Source organism: Eurosta solidaginis, chromosome 1 (genome assembly GCF_040869045.1).
Source record: "Eurosta solidaginis isolate ZX-2024a chromosome 1, ASM4086904v1, whole genome shotgun sequence".
In the NCBI taxonomy this organism is placed as follows: domain Eukaryota; kingdom Metazoa; phylum Arthropoda; class Insecta; order Diptera; family Tephritidae; genus Eurosta; species Eurosta solidaginis.
This window is the reverse complement of record NC_090319.1, coordinates 248,719,849-248,740,154: the sequence shown is the minus strand read 5'-3', so window position 1 is coordinate 248,740,154 and position 20,306 is coordinate 248,719,849. Positions and strand designations below refer to the sequence as shown.

Here is a 20,306-nt window from a genome sequence, read left to right as displayed (position 1 = left end):
ATAACTACCAGTACATATTTGTTTCCGCCGTTGCTAGTAGGAAATGGACCGGCGACATCCATAGCGATCCTTTCAAATGGCGCACCTGAGTTATATTGCTTCATCTGGCCATGACTTCATGTTCTGGGCCCTTTCGCTCTGCTGCAAACCTCGCAGTTCGCAATCCACTCAGTGACCGACTGACGGCAACCAACCCAATAGAATCTCTGTTTAATCTTCTCGAGCGTCTTCGTGATTCCAAGATGACCTGCGCTTGGACCATTATGCAGCTCGCTGAGCACATCAGGAATCCTCTTTCTGGGAACAACTATCAGTTTATTCTTGTATTTACCATCCTCACTCTCCCATACTCGATGAAGGCAACCGGATATCAATTCTAAACTGTTCCACTGTGCCCAATATGACTTTGCAATGGGACTCTCTGCTGACATCTCTTCTCTGTTTGACCTTTCACTTCGTTCGAGCCCTTGCATAATACGTGACAGATCTGCATCTTCTAGCTGGCACTTTCTTAGCTCTTCCTTGTCCCATTCATCTGTACATGTTATAGTCATTAGCCGGACATCTATAATGTCTTCTTTAGCCTCGGCTTTTGAACAGTGCTTGCATTCCAAACTACATGGTCTTCGTGACATTGCATCGGCATTTCCATGGGTACTACCTTTTCGATGCTCAATGGAAAAGTCATAGCTTTGTAGTCGCTCGATCCACCGTGCCAATTGTCCTTCCGGAATACGGAACTGCAGTAGCCATTTTAAAGCTGCGTGATCTGTCCTGACACGGAATCGCTGGCCGTAGAGGTATTTGTGAAAATGTTTAATGCACTCTACCAATGCCAACAGCTCTCTCCGCGTAACGCAGTAGTTCCTCTCTGGTTTTCCAATCGAACGGCTGTAATATGCAACTACCTTCTCCTGTCCATCGACCAGTTGTGATAAAACGCCTCCTATAGCATATCCACTCGCATCTGTATCTAGAATAAATGTTGCTCCTAGAATCGGATATGCTAACATTGGGGCAGTGCACAAACGCTCCTTCAACGTTTGGAAAGCCACTTCTTGCTCCTTCTTCCATTCAAAAGCTTTATTTTTTCTTGTAAGCTCATGGAGGCTATGGGCTACGCAGGAAAAATTTTGTACAAATCGGCGGTAATATGTGCACAGCCCAAGGAAACTTCTTAATTCATGTAGGTTCTGTGGTCTTGGCCAATCCTTTACAGCCTCTATCTTTTCGTTCGCAGTGCAGATGCCCTCTATCGTTACCTTGTGACCCAAATAATTTACTTCCTTTTTAAACAGCGCACACTTTTTGGGACTTAACTTCAGACCAGCGCCAGCTATTCTTTGGAAAACTTCCTCCAAGTTCTTAAGATGTTCATCGAAATTCTTGCCCAATACGATGATGTCGTCCAGGTACACCAAGCATGTTTTCCAATGTAGTCCTTTCAATACCTGATCCATGAGTCTCTCGAAAATAGCTGGTGCATTACATAGTCCAAAGGGCATTACTGTAAATTGCCAAAGACCATCTCCGACGCTGAAGGCTGTTTTCTCTTTGTCTTCCTCCTTCACCTCCACTTGCCAGTAGCCGCTTTTCAAGTCCAGTGTGGAAAACCATTTCGTACCAGAGAGCGAGTCCAGAGTGTCGTCAATTCTTGGCAATGGGTAGCTATCCTTTTTCGTAACGTCATTCAACTTCCGGTAGTCCACGCAAAACCTCATTTTCCATCCTTCTTCTTTACAAGTACTACCGGTGAGCTCCAGGGACTAGCTGATGGTTCGATGACGCCGCTGTCGCTCATTTCTTGTATAATTTGACTCACAACTTCCCGCTTCGCCAGTGGAACACTACGTGGAGCTTGACGGATCGGCCTCGCATCTCCAGTGTCAATTTGATGTTTCACAACGTTGGTGCGGCCTGGTTTAGAACCATCCTGGTCAAATATGTTCGCGTACTTTAGGAGCAGTTGTTTTGCCTTACTCTGATATGCTTCATCTAGCCCCTGCGTCCATGCCGTGATGTCATTTGAAAGATTAGTATTACTAGCTGAAACGTGTTCCTGGAGCTGTTCACAGTTAATAACTACTTCAGCCTCTTGGCATCTTCACAAAATAGCTCCTTTAGTCAGTTTGAGTGGTGACTTGAACTCATTGAGTACTCTTACCAGAATACGTCCATCTTGTTTTGTCATAGCCAGGGTTTTTCCTACAAGTATGTTCTGTGCTGATTTGTTTGCTGCTTCGACAACCCACAATTTGTTTGTCCCACAATTTCCATCAACCTTTGCCCAGATGACTGCTTCGGATTTTGGTGGTATTCGCTGACTCTCTTCCACCAGCGCTCGTTTACTGCTGTAGCCTCTATCGTAGCCGAAATTAAGTGGTACATCCATGTTCTTATATCGCATCGTCTTGCTTTGCATGTCAATCTTGATGCCCTGGTCGATTAAGAAGTCCACTCTAATTATGATTTCATCAACAATCTCTGCCACTATAAAATTGTGTACTACCGTGACGTTCCCAATTGCGACTTCACATGATACTTCTCCTAGAATCGTGCTGTCTTCTCCAGTGGTTGTACGCAATCTTGCTCCATGCAATGGTCTTATCTTCTTGTTGACTAAATCCGGTCGAATGATGGAATGAGATGCACCCGTATCTACAGTCAGTAAACGTTCCTTTCCATCCACATGTCCTCCGACAGTAAGGTTGTTTGACCTTCTTCCAATTTGTGAGATAGAGATTATGGGGCATTCAATTGAGGGAGCCAGCTGTCGCCCCTTGCGGCTGACTCGCTTTAGTTTAACGATTGAGTGGACTTGGAGATTTGCTCATCTCCTTCAGCTCTGCGTTTACGGCCACCCACATTGTTGGAGCTATTGGAACCGGTGCTGCAATGTCGTTCAATATGACCTGGGTTGCCGCACTTGAAACATTTAATCACTCCGGCATTTTTCTGTTGTGATCCCTTCTACTTACTTATCCCTTCAGTGCTTCCAAAATTGTGTCTACCCAATCTGGTCTTTCCACTACCACACGATGAGCTTTGTATGCTGGTTTACTCAATAGTGAGGCCGTTTCCTGAGTCAATGCATGTGATACCGTTTCACCAAATGTCAGTTTTGGGTTTGCGTATGTAGCTCGCTTCGTTTCCACGTCTCGTATGCCATTTATAAAACTCTGGATTTTTACCCTCTCGGTGTATTCCACGGGTGCGTCCGCATTTGCGAGATGAGCCAACCTTTCAACATCTGAAGCAAACTCCTGCAATGTCTCATTTGCTTTTTGGTAGCGGTTTGCAACTCAATTTGGAATATCTGTTTTCTATGCTCGCTTCCATAACGTCGTTCTACAGCAGCCATCAATGCTTCATAATTGTTCCGCTCTCCTTTCGGAATCGTCTGTAGGATTTCCGCTGCTGGCCCCTTCAATACCACGAACAGTGCAGCAACTTTATCTTCCGCATTCCAGTTGTTCACTGCTGCGGTCTTCTCAAACTGTAGCTTGAAGACCTGGAAAGGAACAGAGCCGTCAAAAGATGGAGTTTTTACCTTCGTATTACTCGCTGAAACAGCCGGCCGATTAAGTTGCAATTCCTGTATACGACCTCTCAAAGCATCCACCTCGGCTTCGATTTTTTCCTCAAACTGCGTTATTTTCTCGTCCATACGCGCTTCGAGTTTTGATGATATACGCGCCTCCTGCGCTTCGAGTTGTACTGTTATGCGTGCCTCTTGTTCTTTCAGTTGTGTTTCCATCTTTGATGTAATCTGTGTCGACATTACTGAAATACGCGTTTCTTGTGCTTCGATCTTTGATGTTATTCGTGTCTCTTGGGATTCCATCTTGGATGTTATATGGTCCCCCTGGGATTCTAGTTGAGATGCCATACTTATCTTTTGTTCTTCCAGTTGAGATGCCAGTTGAGATGTTATATCTGTCTTTTGCGATTCCAGTTGAGAAGCCACTGTCGATGTTTGAGCAGATATTGCAGCCAAAATCATGTTCAAGTCTGTGCTCGTAACTGTCTGCGTAACTGTCTCTTCCATTTTTGTTGTTTCCTCGCCATCAAGATGAAAGTCATACTCTTCCACGACAATTCCTTCTAATTCCATTGCCTCTCGTAGTCGTGCCTGAAGTTCGAGTTTAATGCCGGTTGTACTCAATCCACGGCTCTCCAACTCCTTCTTCAGTTGCTAGATCTTCAATTCACTGAACTTTGCCATGTCCTTGTTGTCCTCTGGAATTTATTCAACAATTCCTCTTCTGACACCAATTTTAACGAATTTACTTGCAAATCCTTTTATTTGCAACCCTCTGCTAAGTTCGTATCGCTAAACTGTTGAATAAATAACTCCAATATTGAATAATGGAAAAATGACCTTTATTAAAGTACTTCACAATAACACTTATACTTTGCTACTCGCTGGCTTAATAACCAAACTGATTGATAACTCAAATGAAACTCTACTATTGGCCGCCAGATCGCGTGCTTAATCAAACTGATTGATAGCTCAACTCAAACTGAATTACTTCTTACTCGCCTGCCCCGCTTTTATAGTTTACGCTGCATACTTCTAGGCTCTTCGATTTCCAGAATTTACTAGTTAGTTTCGGCTACAAAATCGCCAGCCACAACTACGTGCACAAATTATTGCTCTCTCTTGTGACAACTCAGATAAGATATATGCATGTATTTGTGCATTGCCGCTCCGCTGCTCGTATACGTACATATGTGTAGACGCAATTATTTATTCGTTTATGTAGATACATAATGATTGAATTATTGATGTGAATGTTTGTAGTTTACAGTCTCTCGCGCATACATAGGCGTATAAGTAAATGCATCTGTGTGTGACATCTTTCGGCTGCTTTATATATGTGTATACATGATTTGATTATTAACGTAAATACTGCTTATCGTGGCCTTAGCATCGCCTTAGCGATGGTATAACTTAGCGATGCTAATATCCGTGACAATATTATTATAATTCTATGTGTATTCTTTTAATTATCTTGTAACGCAATTTGTCTTAAAGCGACAGAATGAATTCACGAAATCCAAGCAAAGTACATGTTAAGACGGCGGCGACAGTAACGCTATCATGTTATACAACTTTTTGTTTTGTTATTTTCTTGTATCTGTTGTGCCATCCCATACAGAAAAGTAAGTAAGTGAGCTCTCAGAAAGCGTTTAGCCACTGGCATAATATTAAATTACGTTTCTTCTTATTGCGTGAGTTACCTTTGTAAAAGAAACCCGCTCATGAGAAGCAAAACCAGAATGAAAATATTACGAGGAGATTCAAACGGGTAGCGGGTAGCTTATGTATCTAGTTGTTGCTGCCTCTGTGAGCATTTGTTTGCTTCGTTTCGAAATTTTATTTTTTTTTTTACGTTTGTATATTTAATGGTGTGTTCAATTTTTCTTGATTTTTAAGAATTCATGAGCTTAACACCGGCTAATATTAATTGTTGTTATTCTTTTTTTATTTTATCTTCAGGGTCCACCGAGATTCAGACCACGGATAACACAGCTGAAACAGCAGTTAACTAACCACTCAATCTTGTATTTCTTTGCTTGCTTACTTCAGTTTATCTCATTTTCAAGCTAACACATACGTAGAGCTCTCGATTTTGTTCGCAAATTTTCGAGCAGGCCGAGAATTCCAGCAACGAGTACTCGCACAACTGCTCAGTGCTTACTACTCGTAAATTGTGGAGCTTGAATTCCTTTTGACTTTTTTGCCAGGGAACTCTAAGGGCCAGATTTGATGCCGTGAGACTTTTCGTCGCAATCACTTACATTCCCAGTCACCACTCTAAATTACCAAAAAATTTATAAAGGAATTCAGGTTTACTGCGACTCACTGAAGTGAACGAGTGCCCTTATATGATAGCAGTTTTGTTTCGTTGCGTATACATAATTTGCACCTAAATAAAAATTAGTGGTCGACAGATTCATAAAAAGGTCAAATAATAAAATGCTCTTAAATAAATAGGGTTCATGTATGTACGTACTAGTTAGCGCTGTCTCGTTAATACCCAAGCCTCTAAACAAAGGATATTAAGGAGAAGGGAACTATGTATGTTCCCTCACGAAGACACGTTGTTGTAGCAGTGTTTCGTCCCATCCAATAGGCGCGACCGGTCACAAATTGTCATCAATATCCTCTAACGGGAGTCCAAGGAAACTTGCAGTTCCAACAGGGATGGGCCAGAGTGAGGTGGGTTAGAGGCGTTGGTTCCACATTGCAGTTAAAGAGATGGTTGGTGTCATGTGGGGACACATTGCATGCAGGACATACATTATGTATGTCGGGGTTGATTCTTCTGCATAAGTAAGAGTTAAACCTGTTACAGTATCCAGATCGAAGTTGATCTAGAGTGACGCGCGTCTCCCTAGGGATAGTGCGCTCCTACTGCGAGTACTGGGTCTTAAGAACTGGGTTCGCCGGTTCTGAGAGCGGTGTTTTTGCAGGCCTAGATTTTCTTCCGGTGAGTAACCTTTAGGCTTGGCGACCATATCGGGGAAGCGTAGCATGCACACGGCCGACCAATTGCTTTATAAGTGATAATGAGCGTTCCTTTGTTTCTACCCTAAGTACTGCCGGCAAGAGTTTGGTGGATTTTATTACGCATGCTCGCCAAAACGTAGATCCTGATCAAATGTCATACGCAATGTTTTTGGGTGTAAGACAGTCGGTAGCGTAATGCCATCGACGTGGATGTCCAATATGGTCGGCATTTGCCGAGTCCATGTTGTAAATAAGGTCGCCAATTATTTGGTTTATTTGTTACATAGCTCATTGATTTGCGGGTCTGGACCTGTGGCCATTATTCTGCAGTCATCGGCGTAGGATACAATGGTGACTCCTTCTGGTGGTGAAGGTAGCTTCGATATGTAGAAGTTAAACAAAGGCGGGGATAGGACTTCCTCGTGACGTTTGCCGACCAGACAAATCATTTTCGCTCAATATTTGAAGACTTGGAGGAAGGCAGGACCCTTCCAAGTCTTGCAGTAACATGTCGTGGTTAACTGTACATGAAGCTTTTGATAGGTCTAGCGCTACGAGTACTGTTCTGTGGTGAAGTTTTGGATTCAATCCGCAGTTTATCTGCGTGTTTGTGGCGTTAAGCACGGTGGTAATGTTATGTAGTTTTCGAAAGCCATGCTGATTATTGGTAAGGCGCACATTTGCAGTGAAATAGGGAAACAGAATGGCTTCAAGTGTCTTGGCTATTGGCGATAGGAGAAATATCGGACGATACAATTCTCCTACGCTAGATATTCAAATCGCTCTTTGTCAAGCTTTTTAAGCATCGGTATGGCTATGCCTTCTGGGCCCACTGTTTTCGATTGTTTAGCATGAACGACGGTATCTTCAACGTATTTGGCCGTGATGGTAATAGGGGACGCGCTGTGTTGCGTCTGAATTTGTCAACCGCAGAATGTATTACATTTTGTCGGCAAAAAGCGCTGCCCAAGGCGGTGGATATTTTATCGTTTGCTTAGTTGGGTTCGATAGGGAACTTACGGTAGACCACTCTTGCCTGGACGGGCATCAGGAAGGGCAGCAAAGACATTGTCTGTATAAATTTTGTAATCTTCCCGCATTTTAAAGTGATTGAAAGTGTGTTTTTCAGTAGTGATGAATTCGGCGGATCGCGCGAGTGAAAGGAGTATGGGTAGGTGGACGGATGCCAATGTTACCATCGCCTAGAATAATGCGATTTTCGCCAGTGAGTAGTGCGCTGATGTCAGTGCAGTATCCCCTGGGACAACAGGTGACAGGAGGGATGTAGATGTTGATAATTTCTAAACTTGCATCCCCTGACCGGACAGATATGCTTTGACGTTCCAGGACACTGTCTCTACGGCCGATGTCGGGATCAAATAGATTGTATTGTACAGAGTGGTTGGTCTCGCGATATTTTCTGTGCACGTTATACCCAGAGCAGATCTGCGAAACAGATCTTGCCGTGATTTTGGTCTCTTGCACCGCAGCAATGCGGATGTTGTGCCGCTTCATAAAATTTACTATCCCCTTGATCTTCCCAGTTCACCCATTACAGTTTAACTGCAGTATTCTGAAGTACAACGGGGAAGACGTCGTCACTCTGGCGGTAAGTGACGGGTGACAACCCAGGTAGGAAGGCCGAAGGCCAGGTCGCAAGTGCTGTTGAGGTCCTGGGACTGGACGTCCTTGAGTAAGCATCGAAGTACTCATTGTTATGTGCTAGTACCGGAAAAAGGGGGAGAAGGACACGGGGGTAGGGGATGATGCTCGGCATTGCTACCTGTTCTGCTACGGAGATTGCGTAGACTTCGGGACGCCCTTGCTTGGCCGTGATCAGCAAGGTGCCACAAACGATTTTTAATAGTTACGAGGACGACGGATTTTTAAGTCAAGCCCAGAACATCCTGTGCGGTGTAACTATCCCTTACACGTGACACACTGGCAAGAGTGTACCCTTGTTCAGATTGTCAAAATCTGCGTGTTCGTGTTAGGCGAATGGAATGGAATGAAAGCATAAAACTTAGCAGTTTTTGTGTGTTGTGAAAAAATGTTGTCAATGTGTTGGTTTCATTTTCAGTTTGCATCTCCTTTTGACAATCCCTACTCCAGTGAAATGGAAAAAATAAAATCAGCTGATGAGATGAGCCAACCATATAGATGAGCCATGGAGGGATTAGAGGGATTGCTCCTAAATCCCCAAACACAGAATCCCCATCTAAAAAAAATCCCAAATACATAATCCCCAAATTTAAAATCCCATAACCAAAATCCCCAACACAAAATCCCCGCACTTTTTTTCGGGCTAAATCCCCAAACCTTTTTTGAGGAAATATCAAAAAACCTCGAACACAAAATCACAAAAATTTTAATTAAATCATAAAGTAAAGTTCTGACGCGTATAAACATAATTACGCATTTATATTTAAGTATGATAAAATATATAAGCATAAAGTAAAATGATGGGGAATAACCTAACGGTACACGTTCTATTTGCATTGTGTTTTCATATCTTCTTTCTGTTCTAACCATGTCAATGTTATATTGCGAATTGGACAACAACTTCTTATGTACATCCGTGGCACAGAGGCTTGGGTCTTCAACTACCGTGCAAAAGTCGTCGGTTCAATGCCAGATCACGAATTTAAATTTTATTTTCTATTTATTTAATTTTGGTTTATAAATTTATTATTAAAAATATTAGGGACTCATGTAACCGTATAAATGCCTTATAAAGTGTGCAAACTTATAAATTTATCTAGTGCGTAAACGAGCTGGCAAATTTTGTGTGAAAAATAATTTACACAATTTGTATAAATTTACGCATACATTTCATTGTGTAAACGCGGTAAACTCAAAGGAATGCAACCTTGCAGACATTACAGCAGGCATTTTCATCAGAAATCTCCAACATCAGCAAGTAAATGCATTTTAGTTTTGATTTTTCACTTAATCTTGGGATTTTTTAATTTGTATAATAATCAAAAAAATTTTGTTCGGCAATAATACAGCTGATAAACATTCAAGTTTATCAATAGTATTACTAGGTGCGTTCATATAACAGCGTGTGTAAATGGATATAATTTTACACCTTATAAGTTTATATGCTTTCATGAGTCCCCCTATTGTGAAAAAATATTAAAAAATTTAAATGAAAAGCCTAGATCTGGTAGTGAAGTGACGATGAGAAAATAACGCAAAATTAGAATAATATCATTAATATAGCTATTGAATAGAAGGAAACAACGAAAGCAAACTGCAAAAGTTCTCAAAATAATTGAAAAAAGGAAAATTCAAAACGTTACTGATCTCTATCGCCTAAATATCTTCTTGGAGAAAAAATTCCGTTAAAGTATAAGTTTTGTTTGTCAAATGAATTTCTATCGCCTTATTAACTGCAAAATGTATCGAATTAGTTACTTCTTGGCGATCGACGATAAAATTATCAGAAAACTGCTCGCATGGTTTTGTAATGTAATTTATACATAAAAATATATGTATGTACATATGTATTTATAATTTGTAAAAACAAAAAAAAATGTTCCGGTGTTTATCTGCAATGCAATGAATTTTGAATTTTTTTGTTATGTCAATACTATATTAATTGTATTTATAAGTTATTGCGTTGCACTATATTTTCTTTAATGTGCCCATTAAATATTTGTGAAATCATCAATATTGAAGTGTTAATTTGGAAATAGAATAAATTGAAACCTAGTTTGAATGTTTTTCACACAGAAAATGAGGATTTCGCGTTGGGGATTTTGATTTTGGGGATTTTGATTATGGGATTTTTATTTTGGGGATTTAGATTTTTGGGATAAAGGGGATAACCCGGGATTATAAAGGATACTGACGGTTATATCAATACAGGATAATTTTTATTTCAATAATTCGATTTGGTTTCGAGAATAATTAGCTAAATTTGTGGCAGAGAACAAAAATGACGGAAGTATATAAAGGTGGAGAATCTAGAAGTAAGTAACACATTATATAGACACCAAGGCTGCATCTATCCGATTTTTAACAAATTCAAATGCAAATAAAAAGAACTCACGGCATGCTTAACTATAAATAAACTTAGTTAAAATTATCTGTACGGCCTCCAAAAAAATCCAATGGTTGCTCGGTTGCATTTGGAATCATATTAAATAGACTGACCGGTACAAACCAAAAGAGGAATCTCAAAAATATAAAAATATACAGAAATTATGGGCAAGGACAAAAATGCAAAAAAGTATACATATTTGATTTATTGTCAATGCAGTATATAGTTGAAATACAAAGTTGCACTATCCAAATTTGTATATTTTGTAAAAATCTCTCTCATCTATGGAATCTTAGAGCCTATGCAGAAAGTTTTTCCTTTATCCGATTTGAAAGAAAAAGTTATGTAGAGCATGTTGACCTGATAAACTTGCCTATAGTGAGGTTTGTTTTATGTTTGTTTTATGGGACTGATTTTGATTACAATAATTTTTTTTTTATAGTTGTCTATGTCCGAGACTTCATTATAATAACAATCGATGGATATGCTCATCACTGTTTTTCGTATCACTTAAAGATCATTCAGCCAATTGGTCAAGAAAAGGGAGGTACACGTACATTTTCAAATGTCGAAGTAACTTTTCGCATAGATGTTATCTTGTATGACCTATAACGATTTTTTAAAGACCTTTTATATGAACTGGGCGTGGTCCTTAACCGAATTCTTCCATTTTTGACAGAAATGTTTACATATAAGTAAGTGTACCGAATTTTGTCGCGATAGGTTCACTCTCCCGCAGCGTAGAAGAATCTTCCGTCGAAAAAGAACACCGCTCGTTTTCGAAAATGTTTGACAGTTCCAAAATTTTCTGTTTTAATAGCACTTTGGAAGTAGAGTAAGGTTATTAAAAAATAAAAAAAAATTATAATTATAGAATCGTTAAAAAAAATCTTTTATAACAAAGTGAGGAACAGTACTCAACCGATTTCCTTAATTTTTTCAGGCAATGTGGTGAAAGAGTTTTATGATGATAGCTTAAATGGTTATTGATTATGACCAATAATATTTGCAAATTTGTTTTATTCATAAGTAAGCGGTGCCACGCGCAAATGCAATGCAAATGCATTATTTACCGATTAGTCACGTTTGTTGTGTTTTCATAATTTTTTCATTTTAAATAGCCATTGGAGATACGTGGCAGCGAACCTAAATTCCCATTTTTATTAAGATACCTCTAAAGTTTCTGAAGTTATATTGCTCACGGACAGGCGGACGGACGGGAATGGCTTAATAAATTTCTTTTTTTACCCTTATCATCTTGATATATCGAAGTCTATACTAATCTGTATATTATTATGCCGTTACGGATTACCGTTATGCGAACAAATTTAATATACTCTGACACCTTTTCTGAGCTGAGTATAAAAATTATATAAAGCTCGGCCTAATTTTATTACTCATACAGAATCTTGCATTAACTTGTTCTTAGCAAAGCAAGCGAATTTGGAATATCAGAATAACAATCACTAAGCGCACTCATATTTTTTCAATAGACATATGGTGTTTGCTTTTCTACATGAAAATGTCGCCTTCACGCTTCAAAAAGTTATGTTCTGTTGTAAAATCAGCTAAGCCTCAATAGAGGGTATCATTCACTATCTTTTCTCAACAACCTACCCCTAAAAATGGCCAAAAACGTGCTATATCTAAAATGAGCATAAAATCTGGAAATGCAAAAAAAATTTGGGTCAAATTTGCAATTAATTGTTATAAATAAATAAATTTAGTGAGTTTGAAAAAAAGTTGACTCATTATTTCTGATTTCATTTTTTTAAAGCAACTAAAATGAAAAACAAAGAATCTGTTAAATAAAGACCTATGCTTTTACATGTAAGTAAAATGTGTCCAAAAAAATAGGCCGGTTAAGTTATTACTTTAAGGATTTTGGTACAGACCCATATAGGTAAGTGGCAACAATGGGAAACAATATTTTATTTGAACTGAAAATGAGTGAAGCATTAGTTCCCTCACCGTTTGGCGGGTACGAATACATACATACATATGTAGAGATGAAACATTTGCGCAACGCGACAATGCAGCATTTGGAGCTTTGTACTCAGAGGGGTTTGTGAACATAATGGGTCTTACAGATGGCAATTTCGATAGTTGCACAGATTTTCGAATTTACAAAAAACTTTTTCTATTAATTATAAACAAATAAAGTAATATTTGTTAACAATCAATACGAATCGATTCATATAACTTTTATATGATTTTACATATTTTTTTGCGTACAATTTTGTTAGCGTATTACTATATAGATAGTGGGTAATATACTGCCTATGCAATACGGCCGCTATGATGCCGGTTGCCGTTTTGACCTAAAATCAAAAACGATTTTGGGACGTTTTTTTGTTTCGTTTAATATACAACATGAAACTTTCCGATTCAGTCAAGTTGCATTTAAATAATAATAAACCAATTTGAAATAAGAGAATATATAATAAAATAAAATAAGAACTAAAATAAATTAGCATAAAAGGCAATATAAAAAATGTAATGTTATACTCTTGTAGGAAATTTATTATTTTTTGTTCAGTATAAGACGTACTTTATCTAAAATGAGGATTAAATCTGCAAATGCAAAAACATTTTCGGGCAAATTTGCCATTAATTGTTATAAATAAATTTGTTAGTTTCAACAAAAGTTAACTCATTATTTGCGATTTCATGTTTTTTTGAAAACAACTAAAATAAAAAACAAAAAATATGTTAAATAAAGTCTTATGTATTTACGTGTAAGTGAAATTTGCCACAAAAAATGGGCCGGCCAAAAATTAATTCTATTTAAGATTTTTTGGTACGCTACAAATTATTTTGGAACAATTTTTTAGGATTTTGGTAGAGGCTATTATAGGTAAGTGGCAACAATGGGAAACTATGTTTTAATCTTTCACCGTGTAGCGCGTACGCTTATGTAGGTTTGTGTCTTAGAGCACTTACATAATTTGTCCGAAGATGGCGGGCTTTTGTGCAAGAAAGTAAATATCCATATTTGGAGAGATTGTTGGATTTACAAAAAACTTTTTCTATTAATTATAAACAAATAGAGTAATATTTGTTAACAAAAATAGGCCTATACACTGCGGCTGATCTATACGAATCGAATGGTAAAAAGTTAAAAAATGGCTAAAATTCAAATAAAATTTGATGGAGTTTGTTTGCAATTCAACACAAAGTTCCAAAATTTACAATAAATCTAAATGGCTTTTAATTTTTTTTAACATTTCCCGAGCTTAAGACCAATTATTATTAAATCAATTATTATTTTCTTTTCAATTGTGGAATTTTGTTTTTAAAGAATTATTTTTAATTTTCTTTTTTTTATTGAATTAATGTTTTCATATACAGTACAGTGCGGTATACAGTAACAAACATATTATAAAGAAACGACAATACTTTTTTAGGACAAGGCAAACTTTCCTTACTAATGAAGAAATAATCCTCATTTATAAAACCTTAAAATTATTATTATTACTATTTTTTGTGCAATTTGACTTTAAGTTTCTAACCGTATAGAGCTTAAGCGCATTCTTATTTAATTTCTAAAATAATACAAATTAACTAAATATTCCTTCAGTTTAAGAATATGTTTGTTTACATATATGTGATGAGTGTTGTTGGATGCGTGAGAAATATAAAATACATGGCAAGAACCGAAAGGGAGTTTGAGAGAAGAATATTCCACATAAAATTAATGTCGAACAAAAACATTTCAAAAAGCAAAAAATACAGATCCAAACCAATTAAAAAGCACAGTTAAATTCGAGTTTATGGCAAAAAAAATTTATACCTGATACCAAATAAGCCATACTAAGTATGTATATTATTATTTGAATACAAAGAATATGATATTTATTGTAAATATGTCACATGATTTAAGCATTTTTTGTGTGAATTGCATGTAATCGGCAACACGTTGAATCAGATTTAGTACATATATAAAATAAATTGATATTATTTTATGTGCATTTATTTATGTGTATTGTATATGCTATGTAGGTATCTAAAAGTTAACGGTAAATACATTCACCAAAAGCATTAGAAACAAATTAACAATACAAAGCAATTTTAAATGTTTAGTAATTGAGTGACCGAAGCAAACGAAAATATGTATAGATATGAAAATATGGCGATATCCAGCCAAGTATAGCTCACATATGTATTTTTACACTCACCTCATATCTTCGGCATACAAATTATTCCGTTCGACTACAGTATCTCGCAATACGTGACGATGGTCATCTACAAGACGAATATCATTTTCATAATCATAATCCTTATCATCATCTGGCTGTAGCATTCTACGTTCTTCAACGACCGCTTGAACGGTCGATGATGCAGAGACGGCGGATGCAGCATTTATGGAAGCATCATTTTCATCGTTGCCGTTTGCTGAGTACTCATCTAATAATCTCGATTTCTTATCACGCCTTAGAGTTGCAATTTTCCTTTCCTCTTCTTGTTTTAACTTCTCAACTTCATCCTTTGATAGGAACGAAAAAACTTTTTCTGTATTTTTGGGAGAAATAGAATCCAAAAAATAATACATTATTAGAACAATAAAGGAAGCGCTATCGAAAATTCAGAAAAAGGATCAAAATATGAACTTAGAAGAAATCATTAAAAGCGCTGCCGAGAAAAGCGGCGAAAAAATATTCTCAAGTTAATACGCAAAGATCAAACTCAGGTTCACAAATTCTATGTACATGAGTACTTAGTGAGCAGATAGTTTCTCTTTCATTCATCTTCTGAAAATAAAGCAATGAAGAGTCCTGATACACAATGTACCGAACTGTGGACAGCTTGAATGTGTGTGATAATTTATGAATTTTTCCCCAAAAAACCAGCGTCGCACACCGAAAACTGTTGCAAATAAGGAATAAAATGCAAAGAAACAAAAAAAAAAAGAAGCAAGCATAAAGCAACTACCTGAGGCAGACCTAATCATGCCCACAGGAGAAAACACATACGCCGCCGTTCTGAGCGGCATCCGTACTAAAAAAAAAGTGACGATCAAGACAAAATAAAATCAGTGGAAACAAGTAGGATTTCTAAGTTCGGGTGTAACTGAACATTACATACTCAGCTGAGAGCTTCTATTATACAGTTCAGTTAGTTTAAGTTTTTTGTAGCTAAGTATTACCAAAACAGGGCGTGTTTATTTAACGACTTTGGCCCCTTTTACTTGAACCTTATAAAGGAAACCGACCTTTTCAAGATAGGGCAATTTCCATCAATTCCTTGTCAAAAAACGGTCAGAGTCACACCCATTTTGATAATAAAGTACCATTGATAAAAAAGCATTTTGGAAAGATATTGCCTATTTTATTTTTCTACGGGCCTTTTAAATATATTTTATATAAAAGTGGGCGTGGTACTTATGGCTCCCGAAATCTTAGAGAATGCTTGGCCCAAAAATGGACGGTACCCCGTCCATTTCTAGGAATTGTTGATTAGTACATTTTTTTACGGACGTTGTGGCAGCGCGCTGCCTTCCAGCGGCCCAATGAAACAAGGCTAATCCTATTTACGCGATTAATTAATTTTGATATTTATTATTAAAATTTTTTTTTTTTTTTGCCGAGCAGTGGTTTAAAAAATTTGAGCCAAAATTTTAAACCACTCATCAGCTTAAGAATTTTCCCAATCTTTTTTGACCTAAGTTCGAAACCTCTTAATTTATCACTCGGTTTTCTAATTGCATTGCGTTTAAATTTGAAATATAATTATTCGCCCAAAGTCGTCTTTAAATTGTTTTCAAACCAATTGGTTAAAAAATCTGAAAAAAGGAACTTGTGCACACGTCTGGCTTTTAAACAAACCCCACAAGTATAAACTTGGTGCTGAAAATTTTAAAATAAAAAATTTTATTTGTGAAAAGTGCTGCAAGTCATTAATTCTTTTTAGAAACATTTTCAGACCAATTCTAAATATTCTCGCGGAATTTTGTTCTCGCGGATTTTTTATTCCCGCGGAAAAAATCCTCCAATTCCCTTCTCCTAGGGAGAAGAATAATTGGGGAATAGGAATTTCGAATTTTCGAAGTCAGTTGTTTTGTCAATTCGTTGCGCATTTCTTATTTTGTTTAAAAAATTGTAAAGTTTAATTATTGTTGTCAATTTGTTTGAAATTAAGAAATAAGGTATAAACAATGCACATTATTGCAATTCATGTGGTATTCACTGAAATGAGTAATGAATTGGTGCCACAGCAACATCAACAGAGGAGCATAAGAAGAAGACCGGCGGGATAACACAAATCCGTCGGAGTTGCCTGCATTCATTCTGCAGAGCAATTTACTGGCGGCCAAGTCGAGTTGAGTTCGCCTTTCACCATATGCCAAAATCTATTTAAGCCTTCTTAAAAAATCCTTGCGCAATTTCTGGGTGGCTGCATCAAATATGCGAGAGCTCTTCCGTTGCTTATGATATATTCGACTTAAAATAAAGAATATTGTTTTTGTTGTATTAACAGTGAGAATGTAATGACATATTTTAGCACAAATTTGTACAAATAAGTGTTCTTTCTTAAAATAACCATTTTCCTTTAACTATTTTGATGCATTCCCTTTAATTTAACTAGTGAAAAAAACTCCTATGAAATGGCAGAGAAAACTCCCTCTCCCTCACATTCATAATACCTACTTTTCTCCCATAACCGGTTTCCGCTTTTTCGAACATTGTTCAGAATAGGAGGAAAGGAAGAAGTGAAAAAACTCACTAGGAATTTTTATTTAGAATACGAGGAATGGGAGAAGGGAAAAAACTCGCACGGAATTTTCGTTTAGAATTGGGCTGTTTGTTATAAATATAAGGTACTATGATATTCAGATTTGATAGCTCAGTGGGTAGAGCACACTACTGTAGGCTGGGGCACGACTAATTTTTTTTTAACTGCATGTGTAGATTCATCTAGTTTAAAAGTGACACCCACAAAAAGTTTCAAATTTTCGAAATTGTTTTGCGATTTTCAAAAATAAAACAGTATGCAGGAATACCCTGATCTCGACTACTTTTTTAAACGTATCCAATGGGACAAATATAAATATGAAATGAAAACTTCATCCAAAAGAACAAATAAATTGTTTTCTCTTTGGCCCACCCTAATATATAAATATGTTCCAAAGAATTTAGAACTATTCGTTTTTCTTGCACCTTTCTGCTTTTTTATGTACATTCATATGTATAAATAACAATTTAAAGGAAAATAGCAAAACATTGTCGTTGTTTTCTACTATAGCTTGCCTAGCTGTTAGCGATGAGATAAACGCGGATTTTAAAATTGCCGTTAAATATGCTACTGTGATTAAATCACAATGATTCATAGTTCAAAAGCAATTATAACCTCCGAAGAGGTTTTCAGCCGAGCTTCTCTTCGAATTTGCGCCGTGCTCCTTTTTATTTTTCCTACGACATAAATGATTCATGCCGACTCCAAACGGCATATGCAAGGAAGATGAGTTTTCACTGAGAAGCTTTTCATGGCAGAAATACACTCGGAGTATTTGCCAAATCACAGCCGAAGGGCGATCCCGCTTGGAAAAAAATTTTCCAATTGAAAAACTTGTTTCTAAATTTTTGATGATGCTTTGCCCGGGAATTGAACCCAGGATGTTCGGTGTGGTAGGCGCAGCACGCAAACACCATAGCACGGCTGCCGCCGTTTTAATATTAAACTCCATAAGTCTAGAAAATTCGTGTTCGGAACGAAATCACTTTTATACTTTAAAACCTTACACAACAGATTTAATCACTGAAATTGAAAATGAAGCCTGCACATCCCTTCACGGCGATTTATGTATATGTTAGAGCTCTTGATGATGTTGTTTGGTAAAATGATAGACTATCACTTTGGTAATATGATAGACTATCGACTAGTATTCGATTAGTTAATGATTCGACTATTCGAATAGTATTTTTTTGGTTTTGTAATATTCCAATGACACCTGCGATTAGTAAAGACGTTGCGCAGTTATTGTAAGCCATATAAAGCTAATATATTTGGCATTGTGCCTCGGTGGTTTTCTCGGAACTAGCAAAGAAATTACATATCCAACCACGTTTTCGATAACTCATTCTGCAGCAAACAAATTATTTATTTTTTTTTTTTTTGTGACAACAAATTGTATTTATGAAACCGTCTGTATTCGAATAATGAAAGTAACGCCCTTATTCTAAGCTGGTAAAAACATTTATTTTACCGGTTACGAAATTTACATCCACCCTTCGTCTTCTGATGGTCGGATTTGAAATAAACAAAAAAAGTGTATCCATGTTAATGTACACAATTTGTTCCCATTTCCGTTTTAATCTCAATTGCGCATCTTTTTTTTGTGACAGTATAGCCGTGTAGGCCAGAATCGCGGCTACATGAACAGGCTACGATTTTCGTTACATAATACTCCGATAACAACTTTACCGGTAATGTTCGGAAGAAGGCCGTAAGTCGAGGACTTGCTTTATTGAAATTGAATACCAGCTAGTCGGATTTTAATCAGTGCAAAAGTAGCTAGTCGACTAGTATACTTGTCGGTTAGCTAAATAATCGATTGTAAGCAGGAACATAGTCCATGTGTATATGTATATAGCCCGATTACTTAGTAGCAGTGATGCCACATACTTATTAAAAAAAGTTCTCGCCAAACGCTACTCAATTACAATTACTGTGAATAAATCGCCAACAGCGCTTTTTTGCTCAACATTACTAGCTGAGCAACAATAAGGGATAGTCATAAATCAGCAAGCAGAAAATTTACAACTTTTCTCTGAGTTACAACATATTATTGTTGTTGGATGCAATGAATAGAGCTTATCTCTGTTTTGAACTCTTTCGTTTGATCTTTTATGTACACATTTTCCTTTCTTTAAACGTTTACTTTGAGGAAAATAAAATATTGTGTTAAAGAAAAGATGACAATCAGAAAAGTTTAAAGAAAAAGTTACATAAAAACAAATGTATTTTTTCTTTCCTTTCTACACAGAACTTAATACTTGACAAATATTTGCAAATTATATATATTAAAGAATATTGCTATTACTTAACTGGCAGATCATTCAAGTCTCATGCCAAGACAGTAGATGTAACGACTATACAAGAAAATATATAAATTGCGATTTCACGAAATTTTAAATCATTGATTAACTAAGGACACCTATTACTGTATACGTCGTAAGACTCGTCTACTTACCTGTCTTTTGCGATGGTTTGTGTTGATCTTCCATAGCAGATTCAAAAAATCGTTTTTTATCAAAAACTGATTTAGGCACTTTTGTTGTTGTGATGGGTTCTGGCGAAGGTGACTGCGGTACAAAAACAAAATAATGTTATTGATGCGTTAAGTAGGAATTTTAAATAAATATTGGTTTTGCGTTTATTAGTAGGCGTTTTTTTCTTCATTATTTTTAATATCCTTTTTTTCTTAATTTTTTTCTTTTTAATTTTAAAACAATAAAAACAAAATGCATGCTGCCGATTGGTATTGCGAAACTTGAGTACTGTAGAAAAATGTTATTAGTGAATCACTGATCCTAAATCTCTTCCCACTATAATTAAAGCCAGCCTTTTGCTTAATGAATGTATTACACAAAGTAAGTATTTAAAATTCCTGTTTATTTCTCTTTGAATTTAATTAACCTTGTTTTGGAATTGGTTTTATTTATTTTGCAGCTGTAAGCAAAGCACTTTAACCTTAAACTAACAGCCTCCTTGCAACAACAAAGTTATTCCTCTTAAACAAAA

The 20,306-nt window shown here is 36.8% G+C and overlaps 1 protein-coding gene across 21 annotated transcripts in view; it reads right to left on the bottom strand.

The window, feature by feature from the left end:
• scrib (scribble) overlaps positions 1 to 20,306 on the bottom strand; it is a 696,032-nt gene that overhangs the window by 137,863 nt on the left and 537,863 nt on the right. For all 21 annotated transcript variants that reach the window (XM_067760306.1, XM_067760307.1, XM_067760302.1 and 18 more), the window contains 2 exons: positions 19,756 to 19,867; positions 14,744 to 15,077 (listed from right to left, as the gene is read on the bottom strand). In XM_067760306.1, coding sequence (XP_067616407.1) covers positions 14,744 to 15,077; positions 19,756 to 19,867 — 446 coding nt within the window. The remainder of the gene's footprint in view (positions 1 to 14,743; positions 15,078 to 19,755; positions 19,868 to 20,306) is intronic.